Raw genomic sequence first — 13,455 nt, 5'->3', positions numbered from 1 at the left:
GGCACGAGGGAAGGAGGAGAAGGAGGCGAGCTCTGCTGTCAGTCACTGGTCTCTTCTGTGACACCAGTAGGTCCCCATCACACTCAACTGGGCGGAGCTTGGAAAGGGGGGGTTAGTGGAGGTGTGTGGGGGTGTGAGAAGGGAAGGAGAAGGAGGGGTGGAGGGGGGGGGCACATTAGCTTCTTGGACAAGTCTTTCTGCACCACTGTCAGGTAGTTGAGAATTTGTTTGTCCAAAGCACTGGCAGACATGGACATGGCAGACTACAGCGAGGCTCTGGACCCAGCGTATACAACACTGGAGTTCGAAAACATGCAAATGCTCCCATTGGGCACAGGTGAGTCACATTATATGCAGCTCTGGTGTTGCACTTTGAAACTTTTACTGATTTAAAACTTTGGTCAGGAGAGGAAAGTGGGAGTTCTTGTGTGAAGTGATAAAATGGGGTCATTTGTCCATCTACACGTAGAGGGATGATCCTGTGCAGTGGTCTTCTTTTATCACCTCTGGGCACAATAATAAAACATTGAGGGACTTTGATTTACGAGACTTCGCTCTATTCTCAATAGTTCAGGTCATTTGGTCGAGGCAATTTGAACCTGTTTCAGCTTGGGGAGCGAGGTGGTGTCACCGGATTGATATTCATCCTCTGATGAAGCAGTAGTTTGAGTATCATGATCACGCATCTCCTGTTACAAACGGTCTGTTCCCACAGAGTCTAAAGTGAAGAAAACGGGATCACAATGACACCAACTTATTTATATATGCAGTCTCCCATGACGTCTGGCTGTGATCCTGATTCTAAAATTCCCAACAAGACTCAAAAAATGGAAGTTTCACAGGGACCATTACTTACAACTTAACTTCTTCACCACTTACATGTTTCTCTGTTATATAAACGTATAACAATGTATCATGAGTCAGCCTGACATTCATAGCATGACATGCTCTATGATTGATTGACCAAGTCTGATAACTGTGAGACTGTGGCTAAAAAGAAAACTGTCTCCAGTGATTGCCTTTTTCAGAGGCAATCAAGCCGACATCAATTATGCTCTGTTGACCCTGTCTGAGCTGCTCAGGCAGGTAACAGATCCTTGCAGGTTCATGAACATGAAGGCTGGATTTGATCAGCCGTCAATGGAGCTGATCACTGTATTCACTCTGAGCCGTTCACACCTTCTTAAATCAAACTGTCAAACATTCACTGAACGTGTGCTCAAACATATTTCTTGATGTCGCTTTTATAAAAAAACACTCATGTCTAAAAACTGATGATTCATTCTCTCGCTCTCCGTGTGTGTCAGACTCCTCACCGACTGAGAGCGCCAACATGAATGCTACCGGCCACCTCGGGGCTGGCAGTCTGTGTGCCATATGTGGAGACAGAGCCACTGGCAAACACTACGGGGCCTCCAGCTGTGACGGCTGCAAGGGCTTCTTCAGACGCAGCGTCCGCAAAAACCACATGTACTCGTGCAGGTGAGGGGCAGACAAAATCCAAAAGATATTCCGTTTACTATGAAGAAACTGGCTGGAAACATTCAAGTTTCTTTTTGGTTCTATGACTTACTTAATCCAATCATTTTCCAGGTTCAACAGACAATGCATTGTGGACAAAGACAAGCGAAATCAATGCAGATACTGCAGACTGAAGAAATGCTTCAGAGCTGGCATGAAGAAAGAAGGTGGGAGACTTTTTATGTTTTCAAAGCACACTGACTGAATCTATAAACTCAATATATATGTTTTTTGTAAAAACAAAAAAGAGAATTTCTCTTTTAATCAGCAAGGCCCTGCCAGAGTGTGAGCCGTCCCCACTCAATTGACGTGTCGCAATACCCACGAGAGTACTTTGTTAATGTTCACTCGGTGCAGCGGTGAAGTCTCTAACCAGCTTATGCTGAGCAAACATTTCCGGGCAATAATGGCCATATACTGATAAACATGACAACCTTGGAAGACTTATTTTTCTTTTAAATTGCTCTGCATTCTTTGTGTAACAAAGATATGGGGGGGAAATGAAACATGTGTCATTGTTTCCCTGTGTGTTTCAAGAAAATGGCACATTTGTCTTTGAATAGTTCTGCAGCAGTGATGACACTATAAATCTGCGTGTGTTTTTAGCTGTGCAGAATGAAAGAGACAGAATCAGCACCAGGAGATCCAGCTATGAAGACAGCAGTTTACCATCCATCAATGCACTCATCCAGGCAGACGTGCTGTCAAGACAGGTAAGACATACTATATATATCATGTTTGGGAATCACATCTCACTGTGATTAATCACTTGTAACAAGGCATCAAATGATTCCACATCTGCATCGCCTTATCTAGATCACCTCCCCTGCTCCTATACTGAACGGCGACATAAGGACTAAAAAGATCGCCGCCATCACAGATGTGTGTGAGTCCATGAAGCAGCAGCTGCTGGTCTTGGTGGAGTGGGCCAAGTACATCCCAGCCTTCTGTGACCTGCCCCTGGATGACCAGGTAAGACTTATACACAGACACAGTGCACATAGTTGTATAGACACTCTGGTCACTCATCTACGAGTCTGCTCAAGACCATAGTGTGGGCTGCAGGAGAACAGGAGTACTCTGAGCACATATTCCTCCTAAATAAATAAAAATGGAGTAAAAAAAAAAAAGGAGTTACGTTAAAAAACTTTTTACTTTCAACCTCAAACTCTTCAACCAGAGTGGTTAATGTATTTTCATTTTGAGTTAGCATATGATGAGCTGTTTTTATAGTTATATCCCACCTTTAAAAAAAGTGCTGAATCATTAACAATTTGATCACCAGGCCTTGGTAACTGATTTGCTGATGTTATATCAGTGAGGGAGTCAGTGTCTTCCTCCAGGGTTTATCACTCTTCACTTTACACCAGAAAGCTTCAAAAGAGACTTATTTTTCGAAAGGGATAGAACTGTACAATACCAAAACATTCAAATGAATGCAGAGTTATTGTCACACAGCTAATAAGTCAATGAATTCACTGTATTTCAGGTGGCGTTGCTGCGAGCTCATGCTGGAGAGCACCTCTTGCTTGGTGTTGCAAAAAGATCGATGCTTTACAAAGACATCCTCTTATTAGGTAAAGCTGACATAAGAAGTAATGTTTTACCACACTCGCCCAATCCTGTTACAAAAAGCATTGTCGCATTTCCTGCACTAAGCCTGTAATGTGACGCTCTTGTAGGAAATGATTACATCATTCCAAGAAACTGCCCGGAGTTGGAGGTTGGCAGGGTGGCGGTGAGAATCCTGGATGAACTGGTGCTTCCCTTCCAGGAGCTTCAGATCGACGACAATGAATATGCCTGCTTGAAAGCCATAGTTTTCTTTGACCCAGGTACTGCTACTGAACAGTCTTTTGGATTGTATTAGCCACTTTTGAAAAGACAAAAATATCACTTAGAAGTATTCTAGACACTGTATACGGATAAAACATTTTGACTTATTAAAACACTTCTCTTTGTAAACAACACCTGCTTTTATTTGCTCCCAGATGCTAAAGGTCTGAGTGACCCTGGAAAAATCAAGCGGATGCGATACCAGGTCCAGGTCAGCCTGGAAGACTACATCAACGACAGGCAGTACGATTCCCGGGGCCGCTTCGGGGAGCTGCTCCTGCTGCTGCCGACGCTACAGAGCATCACCTGGCAAATGATCGAACAGATCCAGTTTGTCAAACTCTTTGGAATGGCCAAGATTGACAACCTGCTACAGGAAATGCTTCTCGGAGGTGAGCTCTTTCAGATCATTTGTAACCATGACCTCTGATCTTAAAAGCTTTGGGTCAATATACAGAATCCATGTCTGTTAAGAATATAGACAGTAGAGAGGACTGTGGCATTCATGGGGAGTCAGATATGCAGTAGTAAATGAAGACCGACTGTATTTTTGTGTGTTTTGTCTCTCAGGTACTGCCAATGAGGCCCAACATGCACCTCACTCTCTGCACCCTCACCTGGTTCAAGAGCACCTCAGCAGCAATGTTATAGTGACCAGCAACATCCCAACGCCGATCCATAACGGTCAAATCTGTAAGTTCAAAAGACAAATTGGAGTACAACTGTAGTGGCATCAAGATTAGATTCTCTGTATTTAGCTTAAATATTGAGATTCATTCTTTGCCACATGCAGTAGGAAAACTGGGACGCTTTTGGCCACCCAAGTTTGATCAGCGTGATCAGAAGAATTCATCTAAGTGAACTGAAATCAATCATACTTTAATTAACAGTGATGTCAAACCTCCCTCACACAGCTTCATGTGCAGCCTAGTCAGGTAGCTGGAAGGACAAACAGGCTTGGCAGAATAATCCTCTAAATTCTTTATGGAAACTAATCTGGCTTATTTTGTCAAAGGGAACTTCTGTTATTCGTTCTAAACATGTTTAATGCTCTGAGAAATTTCACAAAAGTGCTTATTCCTCATCTGAATATTGTTTTGCCCCAAGACACGTTATACCACAGAATGGTAAATATACACCTACTAATGCTACAGTTTTCCCCTCTAACTCGCTCCTGTTCTTTTGTGTTCTACTTTTCAGCCACTCCTGAAACCCCAATCCCATCTCCGCCTACGGCCTCCAGCTCAGAACATTATAAACTGGCTCAGGGGGTCATAGCCACCGTGCCCAAGCAGCCAACCTCCATCCCTCAGCCTACTATTACAAAGCAAGAGGCCATCTAACAGTCCTCTGAACCCTTATTCCTTCAGTTTTTTGTTTTTTATTGTGTTAAACCAGGTTTTATTTGTGTATGTTCATACATAATCAGCATTGAAGCTGTTAACTTGACTGAAACAATAAAGTTGTTAAATATAAAGAATATAATTGCAATTAGTCCCTTGCAGATTGCTGTTTTTACTTCAGGGATATATTTGTTCAGCCACGCAGCAGCAGTTGAACTCCACAGCTCAAGTAAAAGCCAGACAAAACTATTAGCATCCAAACTATCCATTCATACTGTTGTTCTTTAAAGTCGAGTCGTAGAAAGACGTAAATTGTTGTATATATGTTGTTTTTTATTGGGTAACGTCACTACTTTTCACATGTCCTCAGTGTGTGCAGTAAGGCTCATGTTAGACATGGTGGTGGGGTCATGTCAGTATTTTATGAATGTTACAACAGGCCTTACATTGTCATGTATTTAGTGTTGCACAGTATTTTATTTTATGCTTATTACTGATAAAATTGTGTCAACTTTCTGTCAGGAAGTCTTTATCAAAGCTAACAGAAATCACTTCAGAGTTCAACTTTTAAACATTCTGTGAAAAGACTAAAATATATGTTCTTGTATATATTGGAAAATACATATTACAAAAGTGAAATTGAACATGTTCAAATTTACACCAAGGAATCTTGGAATAAATAGTGAAATCTGTAGTGCCACTTTATAAAAGTCGCAAGCAGACACACTGAGGAAGTTTCCCAATAATATGTTGTGTTTCTTTTTTTAATATATATATTATATTTTTTGTTTAGTACTTTGTCACGGTTTAACTGATGGAATAAATTGTGCCTTGTAACCTGTACTGCCTTACAAAAAAAGGCAATATTTTGCCTTACAATGTGAAGATGAATTAATAAATCCCGAGATCTATTTTTACATTGCATTTTCTGCAGACCATATTTTACATTATCTATGATTTTATGAGGAATGAAGGGGTTTGCACATTCTTAATCTACTACATCTACTTAATCAAGAAATCCCACATGTTGCAGACTCTGTAAGGGAAAAAAGGGTCCAACGTGGCAGTGCTGCTTGTTCACTGATAGCATAATGCAACATGTTGCTTCAGACTGATAAAGTGCCATAAAATCATTATAGATAGCAATGATTCAAGAGAGGGAGAGGGGGAAGAGGGAGAGAGAGGTTTGACACTTTAAGGATTTATTTCTACATTCTAGTTGAATAAGTCTATAGATAATAATAATGTGCTTCATTTAGACTAAAACGATTGTCATGATGAAGTCATCCTCTAAGATATCCAAGTAAAGTACTTTTTTCCTTACCAAAACACCCCAAAAAGTACATATATATGAATCCATTAGTTAGTATCGTTTTAAGAATTAATTTTGAATTTAAAAATATAAAACATAGACGGGGGTGCAGGTTGAGCAATATGAAGGCAAACTCTGCCATCTACCGTATTCAAATGTAACTGATACATGCGATCTAATCTGCCCACAATCGAAAAAAGTAATTTAGACCACATCAACCCTATGGTCCATGTTCACGTTAACATCAGCTAAAACTAACTAGAGCATTTTTATTTTAATGATGAAGATTTGTATGTAATGCAGGGAATACAACTACACGTAGTATGCACTAGCCCTACTATAAAAAAAATTGACAGGCTATATGTTTACTTTAATTCCGTTAAAATAGTACTTATGCTTTGAAATAACTTGAAACTAGCACTCAATAGTCCGTAAAGAAGTATGCCATTTCTATTTATGTTAGTTTGCAACATGTGATGTTGAAATGCACCGAAGCCGTGTGAAAAGCCTCTAAAAAAGGGTCGTAGAATGTAGTTTTTGTTTTAGCCAGTAAAATATTGCCACGTCATTTAGTCATTTGTCGCAAATGTGTTTTTGAATAACAAGTGCTTAAAGTATAAAAAAGATGAGAGACTCACGAAACACCAAAAAAAAAAAATATTATTTTTTTTTGGACAAGGTCCATTTTGTTCAAGTATGAGTGGCTAGTTTACGAAGGGCACTTGAACGCAGCATTGCCATCAAAACAATAGACGCAAAACTCAACCTCTCTGGTGCGTCAACAGAGCGTCACGTGCTATCATATGAACCAATGAGAGACCGCCATCTCTTTACCCGGAACAAGGATCTTCCTGACAGGTAATTTGTGATTTTTTTGACACTTTTCTGGTCGCAGCGGCTTCTGAATGACATTTGTATCTCTTGCCAATACATGCTCATAAAAGGCGTTCATGTGAGTCCCAGGCGGTTCAAGTTAAACGCATATCTGGGTTGGTATTCAGTCATTATTCTGACTTTAGTTGTGTCGCTTCGGTTCTGCTTCGGATCAGATTATATTAGCCAAGCAGTGTTGGTTTAGGATCTGACTCAATGTTTAACAAATACCTACAGTTAGCATGTTTGTAGTGTTATAGGGAATCATCCTACTCTTTCCACCTATCGGGGAACGTTTTATTAGGTTAAGTGATATTGATGTAAACTATGTGTGTGCAGTGGTGGAAGAAGTATTCACATCACATCTAGGCAATAAATCTCTCCTGTGTTTTCTCTGCATATCTCGAAAACCTCTAATCCCAGCTACTTCACACGTGGAGGGTGTATTGCTGGGACCCCATTGAGTGCCTGTTAGAATTTGGTGCAATTTGGACACGTTCAATAGTAGTAAACTTTGTATAAACAATCACACAGTGCTCTGTGTAGCAGCGGGTGTGGGCTCGCGTGTATCGTCTGCAGTGGGCAGACAGCGGCTGGTTCATTGACTGCATTATCTAGGAACAGTGCCACTCTGCCATTGCAACTCAAATTGTGTAAATTTTTGCCATAGTCATTTATAACACAAAGTGTTTCCCTTGCAAAACAAACGACATATGTATGTTAGTGTCAGCGGGTCCCTCGGCTGCAGATATGAAGCATGATTTTACCAGCAGACTGTTCACACCCTGAGCTCCGAAAACAATAGAGACATACATCCAAACAGGTTAAACCCACCACATATTGGGAATCTACAGGGTTACTTTCTGGCATGAAAACATATTACAATTTAATAATGTGACATGTGACTTTCATTAACTTTCTTTCTGATGAAAACCATTTACTGCATTCAAATGTTTACTGAGTGAAGAGTGAAAGGGATGCATTATCAGCACAATGTACTTGTTGATTCATGGTACAATGACTCAGAACAGTAACATAATTCAATATTTTTCATATCTAAGCATAATATTAATTTATAGCTTATTTACTTAAGTACATGTACTTAGTTTACCTTCCACCACTGTGTGTGAGCCATCTGCCAGCAGCTAAAGCGGCAGCCCAGAACCAGGTGTCTTTTAGTGTTTTCATAGTCTTTCTTGTCCCTTTTGTGTGTTTCTGGTCAAACAGCCTCGCCCAGTCAGTCCATGGCTGATCAGCATGAGTCCATCGATCTCAGGTCTCCTCCAGTGGACCCATCACCAGCTGCAGGACACAGCTGGTTCCCTGGACCCCCTCCACCCATGTATTCCTGCACCCTGACCCCGGAGCTGGTGCACAAAGCCCGGGAGGAGCTCCAGGAGAAGCCAGAGTGGCGTCTGCGGGATGTCCAAGCACTGAGAGACATGATACTTAAGGTATTCATATAAACACAAACGGTCTTATTCCTGTTTATGTACCAGTTATATGGACAGGACAGTTTAGTAGAAAACGTCCCTACAATTTGAAGACTTAGTTCATCTAAACCCAAAAACAACAACAACAGTAAACATTCTGACATCACCAGCCGGTGGCTCTCTACCGAAGATGTAAATCTTTAAAAATGTGTCATAAATATATACATTGTTTTTCAAATACAGTGTTGTAAAACAGCTGGCCATTTTAGCTTTTGGAAAAACGTTACTTAAACAGGAGTAAATGTGCATCTGTTGGGGACAATACTCAGCCACAGATGTATTTGCGGCAGCAGGACGATATGTGAATCAAAACAAAATGCAGTGCTCAGTGTTTATTGTTATCAAGGAACCAATGTCGTTGTGACAGTGTGACTCAATGGAGCTCTATGGCACAGAGGAGTACGATACATCTGGCTTTAGACACATGGACACTATGTTAGTAGGACCAACTCATTGTTATTTATGGTCTTTTCTTGTTTGTCTTGTCATGCTCATATTTTTCCCCCTCGCTCTGCAGGAACAGCCCAATCTCAGGACCCGCCTGGACGACGCCTTTCTCTTGCGCTTCCTGCGGGCCAGGAAGTTCGACTATGACCGAGCTCTGCAGCTGCTGCTCAACTACCACGCAGGCCGCAAGGCTTGGCCAGAGGTCTTCCAGGACCTGAAGCCATCCACGGTGAAACACGTCCTGGACCTGGGCTTCCTCACAGTCCTGCCACAGCCGGACCCCAACGGCAGATACATCCTCTTTCTCCGACCAGGTTGGTATCGGCTTCATCTTCATTGAACAATTCTGCAGTTTTATAATGAACGAACAATTTTTTTAATGACTGTTTTCCATTTAGCTATTATTTTCTTCAGTAGACCTCAAACGGAGTGTATTTTTTCCAAAACTCTAAGTGCATACTGTTTGACCAATTGTTCCAGGATTGGCTTGACTCATGATGTGTGATTACTAAACTCAATCTCCATTTACAGGAAAATGGAAACCAAATGATTATCCGTTTGTTGACAATGTGAGGGCCATTTATCTGACTCTGGAGAAGCTGATCCAGCCGGAGGAGACGCAGGTGAACGGTATCGTCATCTTAGCCGACTACAGTGGAGTGGGCATGTCACAAGCTTCCAACCCAGGCCCGTTCCTCGCCAAAAAAGTTGTGAGCATCCTCCAGGTGAAAACAATCAAACGTTATTATGATCTGATGACTTTTAAAATGATATCAGCAAATGACTATATTTTCCGGAACAGATGTATGACTGCAGCATTTAGTCAAAATGTTTTTTTTTTTCTATGTTGTGACACAGCAAAGATGATGAGTAACTATGTTAAGACGCGTGAGAAAAAAACCTTGTCATTTACAACAGTGGCTCTTTAGCACTGACTGAGTTTTGTCGTGACTGCAGACAGTGTAATATTTATGTTTGACAAGGACCAGTTGTGACTGTTCTGAGTGCAGTTTCTCTTCTGATTCACAGGATGGCTTTCCAATCAGAATCAAGGCTGTTAACATAATAAACGAGCCCATGATTTTCAAAGGCATCTTTGCTATTATTAAGCCTTTTCTGAAGGAGAAGATGGCAGAGAGGGTAACTATTGTCCTTGAATTGTGTCTGACTCTTTTGTTTTAAACAAAGGACTATTTCCAGTCATGTGCCTCCCTTTTATCTGCAGCCTCTGCTCCAGAATAATGGTCTATTTTCATCTGTGACGATGAAGGCCAAGCATTTTCTTTTCAGGGGGATGAACTCAAACCACCAGCTACACAACCATGTGTTTTCCTATATCTCTTGCGAGTTTTTTATTGATTTGGGGATAGTGGAAACAAGCACAACGCTGACATGTTAGCACCTTTTAATTTAACAATATGGCAAAGGTTTTAGCATACAGTTCATTTACACAATCAGTAGAGACATTAGCATTCATTATAATTGTGAATAGGACATATCTGTTCCTTTAGCAGCTAAATGCTCCACTATGTTCAGCAGCTAGCTGCTGTTTGGTGCTGAGCAGGTAGTATATTTAGAGCTTTCCTGAACCAAAAAACGTAAGGTTGTGGACTCTAAAAACAAAGCAATGAGCTGAAAGAATCTTTATTAATTTGAGAGGAACTGCAAAGTCAGGTGATAACTCTTTGTGGGTTCATTAATACGAGTGACACCTTTATGACACGACATTAAATTGATTGATTATAGCCACTTTAAGTAATGAGGCAGATGCCTGTATCTGTATCTGAATCTGTGCCGTCTCCTCACACAGTACATCCTCCACGGCTCGGACCTGCGCTCTCTGCACCGCAACATCCCGCGGTCGGTTCTGCCCGAGGAATACGGCGGCACCGCGGGCCAACTGGACTTGGGCGCGTGGTTGAGAGTGCTCCTGGACTGCGAGGAGGAATTCATAGTGGAGTTCTGTCAGCCAGATCCACTAGAGGGCGTGGTGCTCCCGGACTCCATGCTTTTTGAAGGCGAGCAGGCCAGCGGGCAGGACGACGACACCTTCAGGGGGCTGCGCTCTCAACTTTACTACTGTTACTGATGCAGGCTGTAGATGCATACGCTCCCATCACTGAGAGGACATTTTGTGTGTAGACTTTTACAGGGCAAGTTGCCAATATTATACATGATTTATTTTACTAACTAAGCAGCACTTCTATAGGTGGATAGTCTTCTGTAGTTTACGCGTAGCCCAGCGTTCAATCGTGGTTCCAAGGCAGCTGCAGGCTCAGGCAAAGAGGCCTTTGACATGAGCCGGTGCATGTTTGGTCGGTATTGGTGGCCCTCATGTGAAGTTATTGCTGGTACTTAAAGGATAGGGTCACATTTTTGAATATTCAGCGTCCATATGTACATTGAAGCAGGTTTTTGTTGAATTAAATCAGTCCTCTTGTCCATACTAGCTGCTAAAGGATCCCTTCCTAATGTGCTAATGAGATGGGGGGGCAATATTCATAGTCCTTGTTTTGTTTTTAGCTGAAGCTAAAATTATGTTCTAGTAGTATCAATTGGACAAATCAAGTGGGCAACTTCAAAAGTTTTAGTGTTTAAAATTCCCACTTTGTGTGTCGCTGGGCAGTGTTTCTGATACCCACTTGATTTAAACTGAGGCTGCTGAAAGTACCTCATAAAATAACTTCAGCTGAACTTTGAAAAAGATTTTAAAACGGAACCAGGACTGTGGATTTGTCCCCCAGCATGCTAGGGAGGGATCTCCTAAGAGTATGAACAGGAGGTATGAATACAGCAAGCAAAAACTGTGCTTATGCACGAGTACTGTTTTAAAACAGACATGGAAACCTTCCTTTTAATCCTTTAATATTTGTTCGCTGAGGAAGAGTTTCTAAAACTCTCAGTTGTGTTTGGTATCTGCATTATGACCATTAGTGCTCTGTTTGCACGGTTACATCATCCCACAACCCAACAGAAAAAGTGTATGTAACCGTCTAATACATTGCCTTAAACTGTGCATTTCCCTATGTGTCAAAAGATACGTTCGTGTGTACCAAAGCGATAGTCATGTGTATTCTCATCAGGGCTTGTCTTACAAAAGAGTGGATATACTTCATTGTTGGGAAGTAAAACATTGATGGCTGCTTTGACTATGAGAAAGAATAATATGATATAGATTTAAATGTTTTTGCTCAATATTTAACTCTTGCACAGTATTTTAGGGCCTTTATTTAGTTGATTCTTTAGTTTTCTCTAACTTGAATCTTCTGAGAGGGTTATTTTTTTAAATTCAGATAATCTGCCTTATGTTTGTTTTTTATTTGTTTAACCTTTTTTTTCACCTGTTTACATGTGTTTTATCACTCAGTCTTATCAAGAGGCCAAAACTGATCACAGGAGTCACATGAGGAGTAGGTTTGTTTACTCCTGATTTTATGGACATCTGCGTGGCCAAATGTCCCATCAGGCCATGTACAGAAATGTGCAATATTGTTAGATCTGTTTTCTTGCGGTATAGCCCGAAGCTAATTTCAATAGTTTTCATTTAAGCATGTCTGTGACTATAAGTTTTGTGTTGCAGGATATGTATTGTTAGTAATGAAGACAGTAAAAGAAAAACTCAAATGGAGAAAGGGCTATTTCTGTCTTGTTTGTGCTGTGAATGCTGTTGGCAGAGGATGGGGGTGTGCTGCATGCTCTGGGGAAGTTGTGGGTATTTTCACAACATAATTGCAACACATTGCAACTGAGTTAAGCAGTGTTACTGGATGTATGGGTCCACAAAGAGATCAGAAATACAGTGGAGGAAGAAGTATTCAGAAATATGAAAATGTACAAGAGAATATGATAAACAAAAAGGCCTGCATTCAAATGAATATAAATGTACTTCAATAGAACTACTGGAGTCTTCAAAGCAACATGTATCAAAAGTAAGATGACTCGTTATGCAGAATTGGATTTTTCAGATGTCATTGTCACTACAGTATACAATTAGTTTCAAATTCATGAGATACAACTAATTCAGTCTAATGAAACAGTCCTGTAATAAATCATGATTAGACCACTATAGCAGGCTTCAACAACAATAATAATAGCAACAACAAGTATTATTATTATTGTTGTTGTTACTATCATTAGTATTTAGCTGTGTCTTACAGTTAAAGTTAAATGCTTCGGCATGTGAGCCTGCTGGTTCGATCACGGAGAACTCATTCATTTCTGCATCTTTCATGAGATTTTGACTTTATTTTAACTCAGTCAGCCTACACTGTCGGATATTGTTAGTCTGCTGTTTCCATGGCATTGATTTTGTGAAGACTGTTTTTATGCGGCACACTCGTGTAATATGAGTTCATGACAACACACACACACACACACACACACAAAGGCAGATCAATTAAAGGGGCACTCCACAGATTTTACACATGAAGTTTAGTTTCCAAAGTCTGAAGAAACAACAAGCTGCAGGTTTAAAAGAAGTCCAGTTTGTGCCTCTCATGTCACAGATTGAAGCATCTATTTCTCTGCTAAATATATTAGCGTTGATCTTTGACAAACCCAGCAGGTCATTTAACAACACTTAAATGAAAATGGGAAGACGTGCTGCCTCTCTTTTTTCATCATTTCAGAT

The 13,455-nt window shown here is 40.8% G+C and overlaps 2 protein-coding genes across 5 annotated transcripts; both read left to right on the top strand.

Moving 5' to 3' along the window:
• Positions 1-228: 228 nt before the first annotated feature.
• Positions 229-4,700, top strand: hnf4a (hepatocyte nuclear factor 4, alpha). 2 transcript variants are annotated; one of them, XM_076091801.1, is made up of 10 exons: positions 229-337; positions 1,308-1,482; positions 1,594-1,688; positions 2,128-2,234; positions 2,338-2,493; positions 3,011-3,098; positions 3,204-3,356; positions 3,513-3,749; positions 3,928-4,050; positions 4,558-4,700. In XM_076091801.1, the coding sequence occupies exons 1-10, from the start codon at positions 250-252 to the stop codon at positions 4,698-4,700; spliced, it is 1,365 nt and encodes a 454-aa protein (XP_075947916.1). In that variant the 5' UTR covers positions 229-249. The 2 variants fall into 2 exon arrangements, with proteins under 2 accessions (XP_075947916.1, XP_075947908.1); XM_076091793.1 differs by having other exon boundaries at positions 3,928-4,074; positions 4,552-4,700.
• Positions 4,701-6,804: 2,104 nt separating this feature from the next.
• On the top strand, positions 6,805-12,658 carry ttpal (tocopherol (alpha) transfer protein-like). Of its 3 annotated transcripts, none has more exons than XM_076098501.1 (6): positions 6,805-6,870; positions 8,113-8,339; positions 8,896-9,139; positions 9,357-9,550; positions 9,855-9,965; positions 10,636-12,658. In XM_076098501.1, the coding sequence occupies exons 2-6, from the start codon at positions 8,130-8,132 to the stop codon at positions 10,912-10,914; spliced, it is 1,038 nt and encodes a 345-aa protein (XP_075954616.1). In that variant the 5' UTR covers positions 6,805-6,870; positions 8,113-8,129; the 3' UTR covers positions 10,915-12,658. The 3 variants fall into 3 exon arrangements, with proteins under 3 accessions (XP_075954616.1, XP_075954608.1, XP_075954600.1); XM_076098493.1 differs by lacking the exon at positions 6,805-6,870 and adding an exon at positions 6,882-6,964; XM_076098485.1 differs by lacking the exon at positions 6,805-6,870 and adding an exon at positions 6,899-7,001.
• Positions 12,659-13,455: the final 797 nt, after the last annotated feature.

This window comes from Anarhichas minor, unplaced genomic scaffold, assembly GCF_050575085.1.
Source record: "Anarhichas minor isolate MPS153535 unplaced genomic scaffold, ASM5057508v1 ptg000003l, whole genome shotgun sequence".
NCBI lineage: Eukaryota > Metazoa > Chordata > Actinopteri > Perciformes > Anarhichadidae > Anarhichas > Anarhichas minor.
Note: the sequence above shows the minus strand (reverse complement) of the source record. Positions and strands in the feature narration are given on the sequence as shown.

Bases quoted from the DNA above. Each gene is read 5' to 3' on its own strand.
- ttpal (XM_076098485.1), top strand. From the start codon at position 6,944: ATGCTCATAAAAGGCGTTCATGTGAGTCCCAGGCGGTTCAAGTTAAAC. The intron at 7,002-8,112 runs GTTGGTATTCAG...CTGGTCAAACAG, and splicing joins CAAGTTAAACGCATATCTGG to CCTCGCCCAGTCAGTCCATG. The intron at 9,551-9,854 runs GTGAAAACAATC...TCTGATTCACAG, and splicing joins AAGTTGTGAGCATCCTCCAG to GATGGCTTTCCAATCAGAAT.
- hnf4a (XM_076091793.1), top strand. From the start codon at position 250: ATGGACATGGCAGACTACAGCGAGGCTCTGGACCCAGCGTATACAACA. The intron at 3,357-3,512 runs GTACTGCTACTG...ATTTGCTCCCAG, and splicing joins CATAGTTTTCTTTGACCCAG to ATGCTAAAGGTCTGAGTGAC. The intron at 4,075-4,551 runs TACAACTGTAGT...TTGTGTTCTACT, and splicing joins GTTCAAAAGACAAATTGGAG to TTTCAGCCACTCCTGAAACC.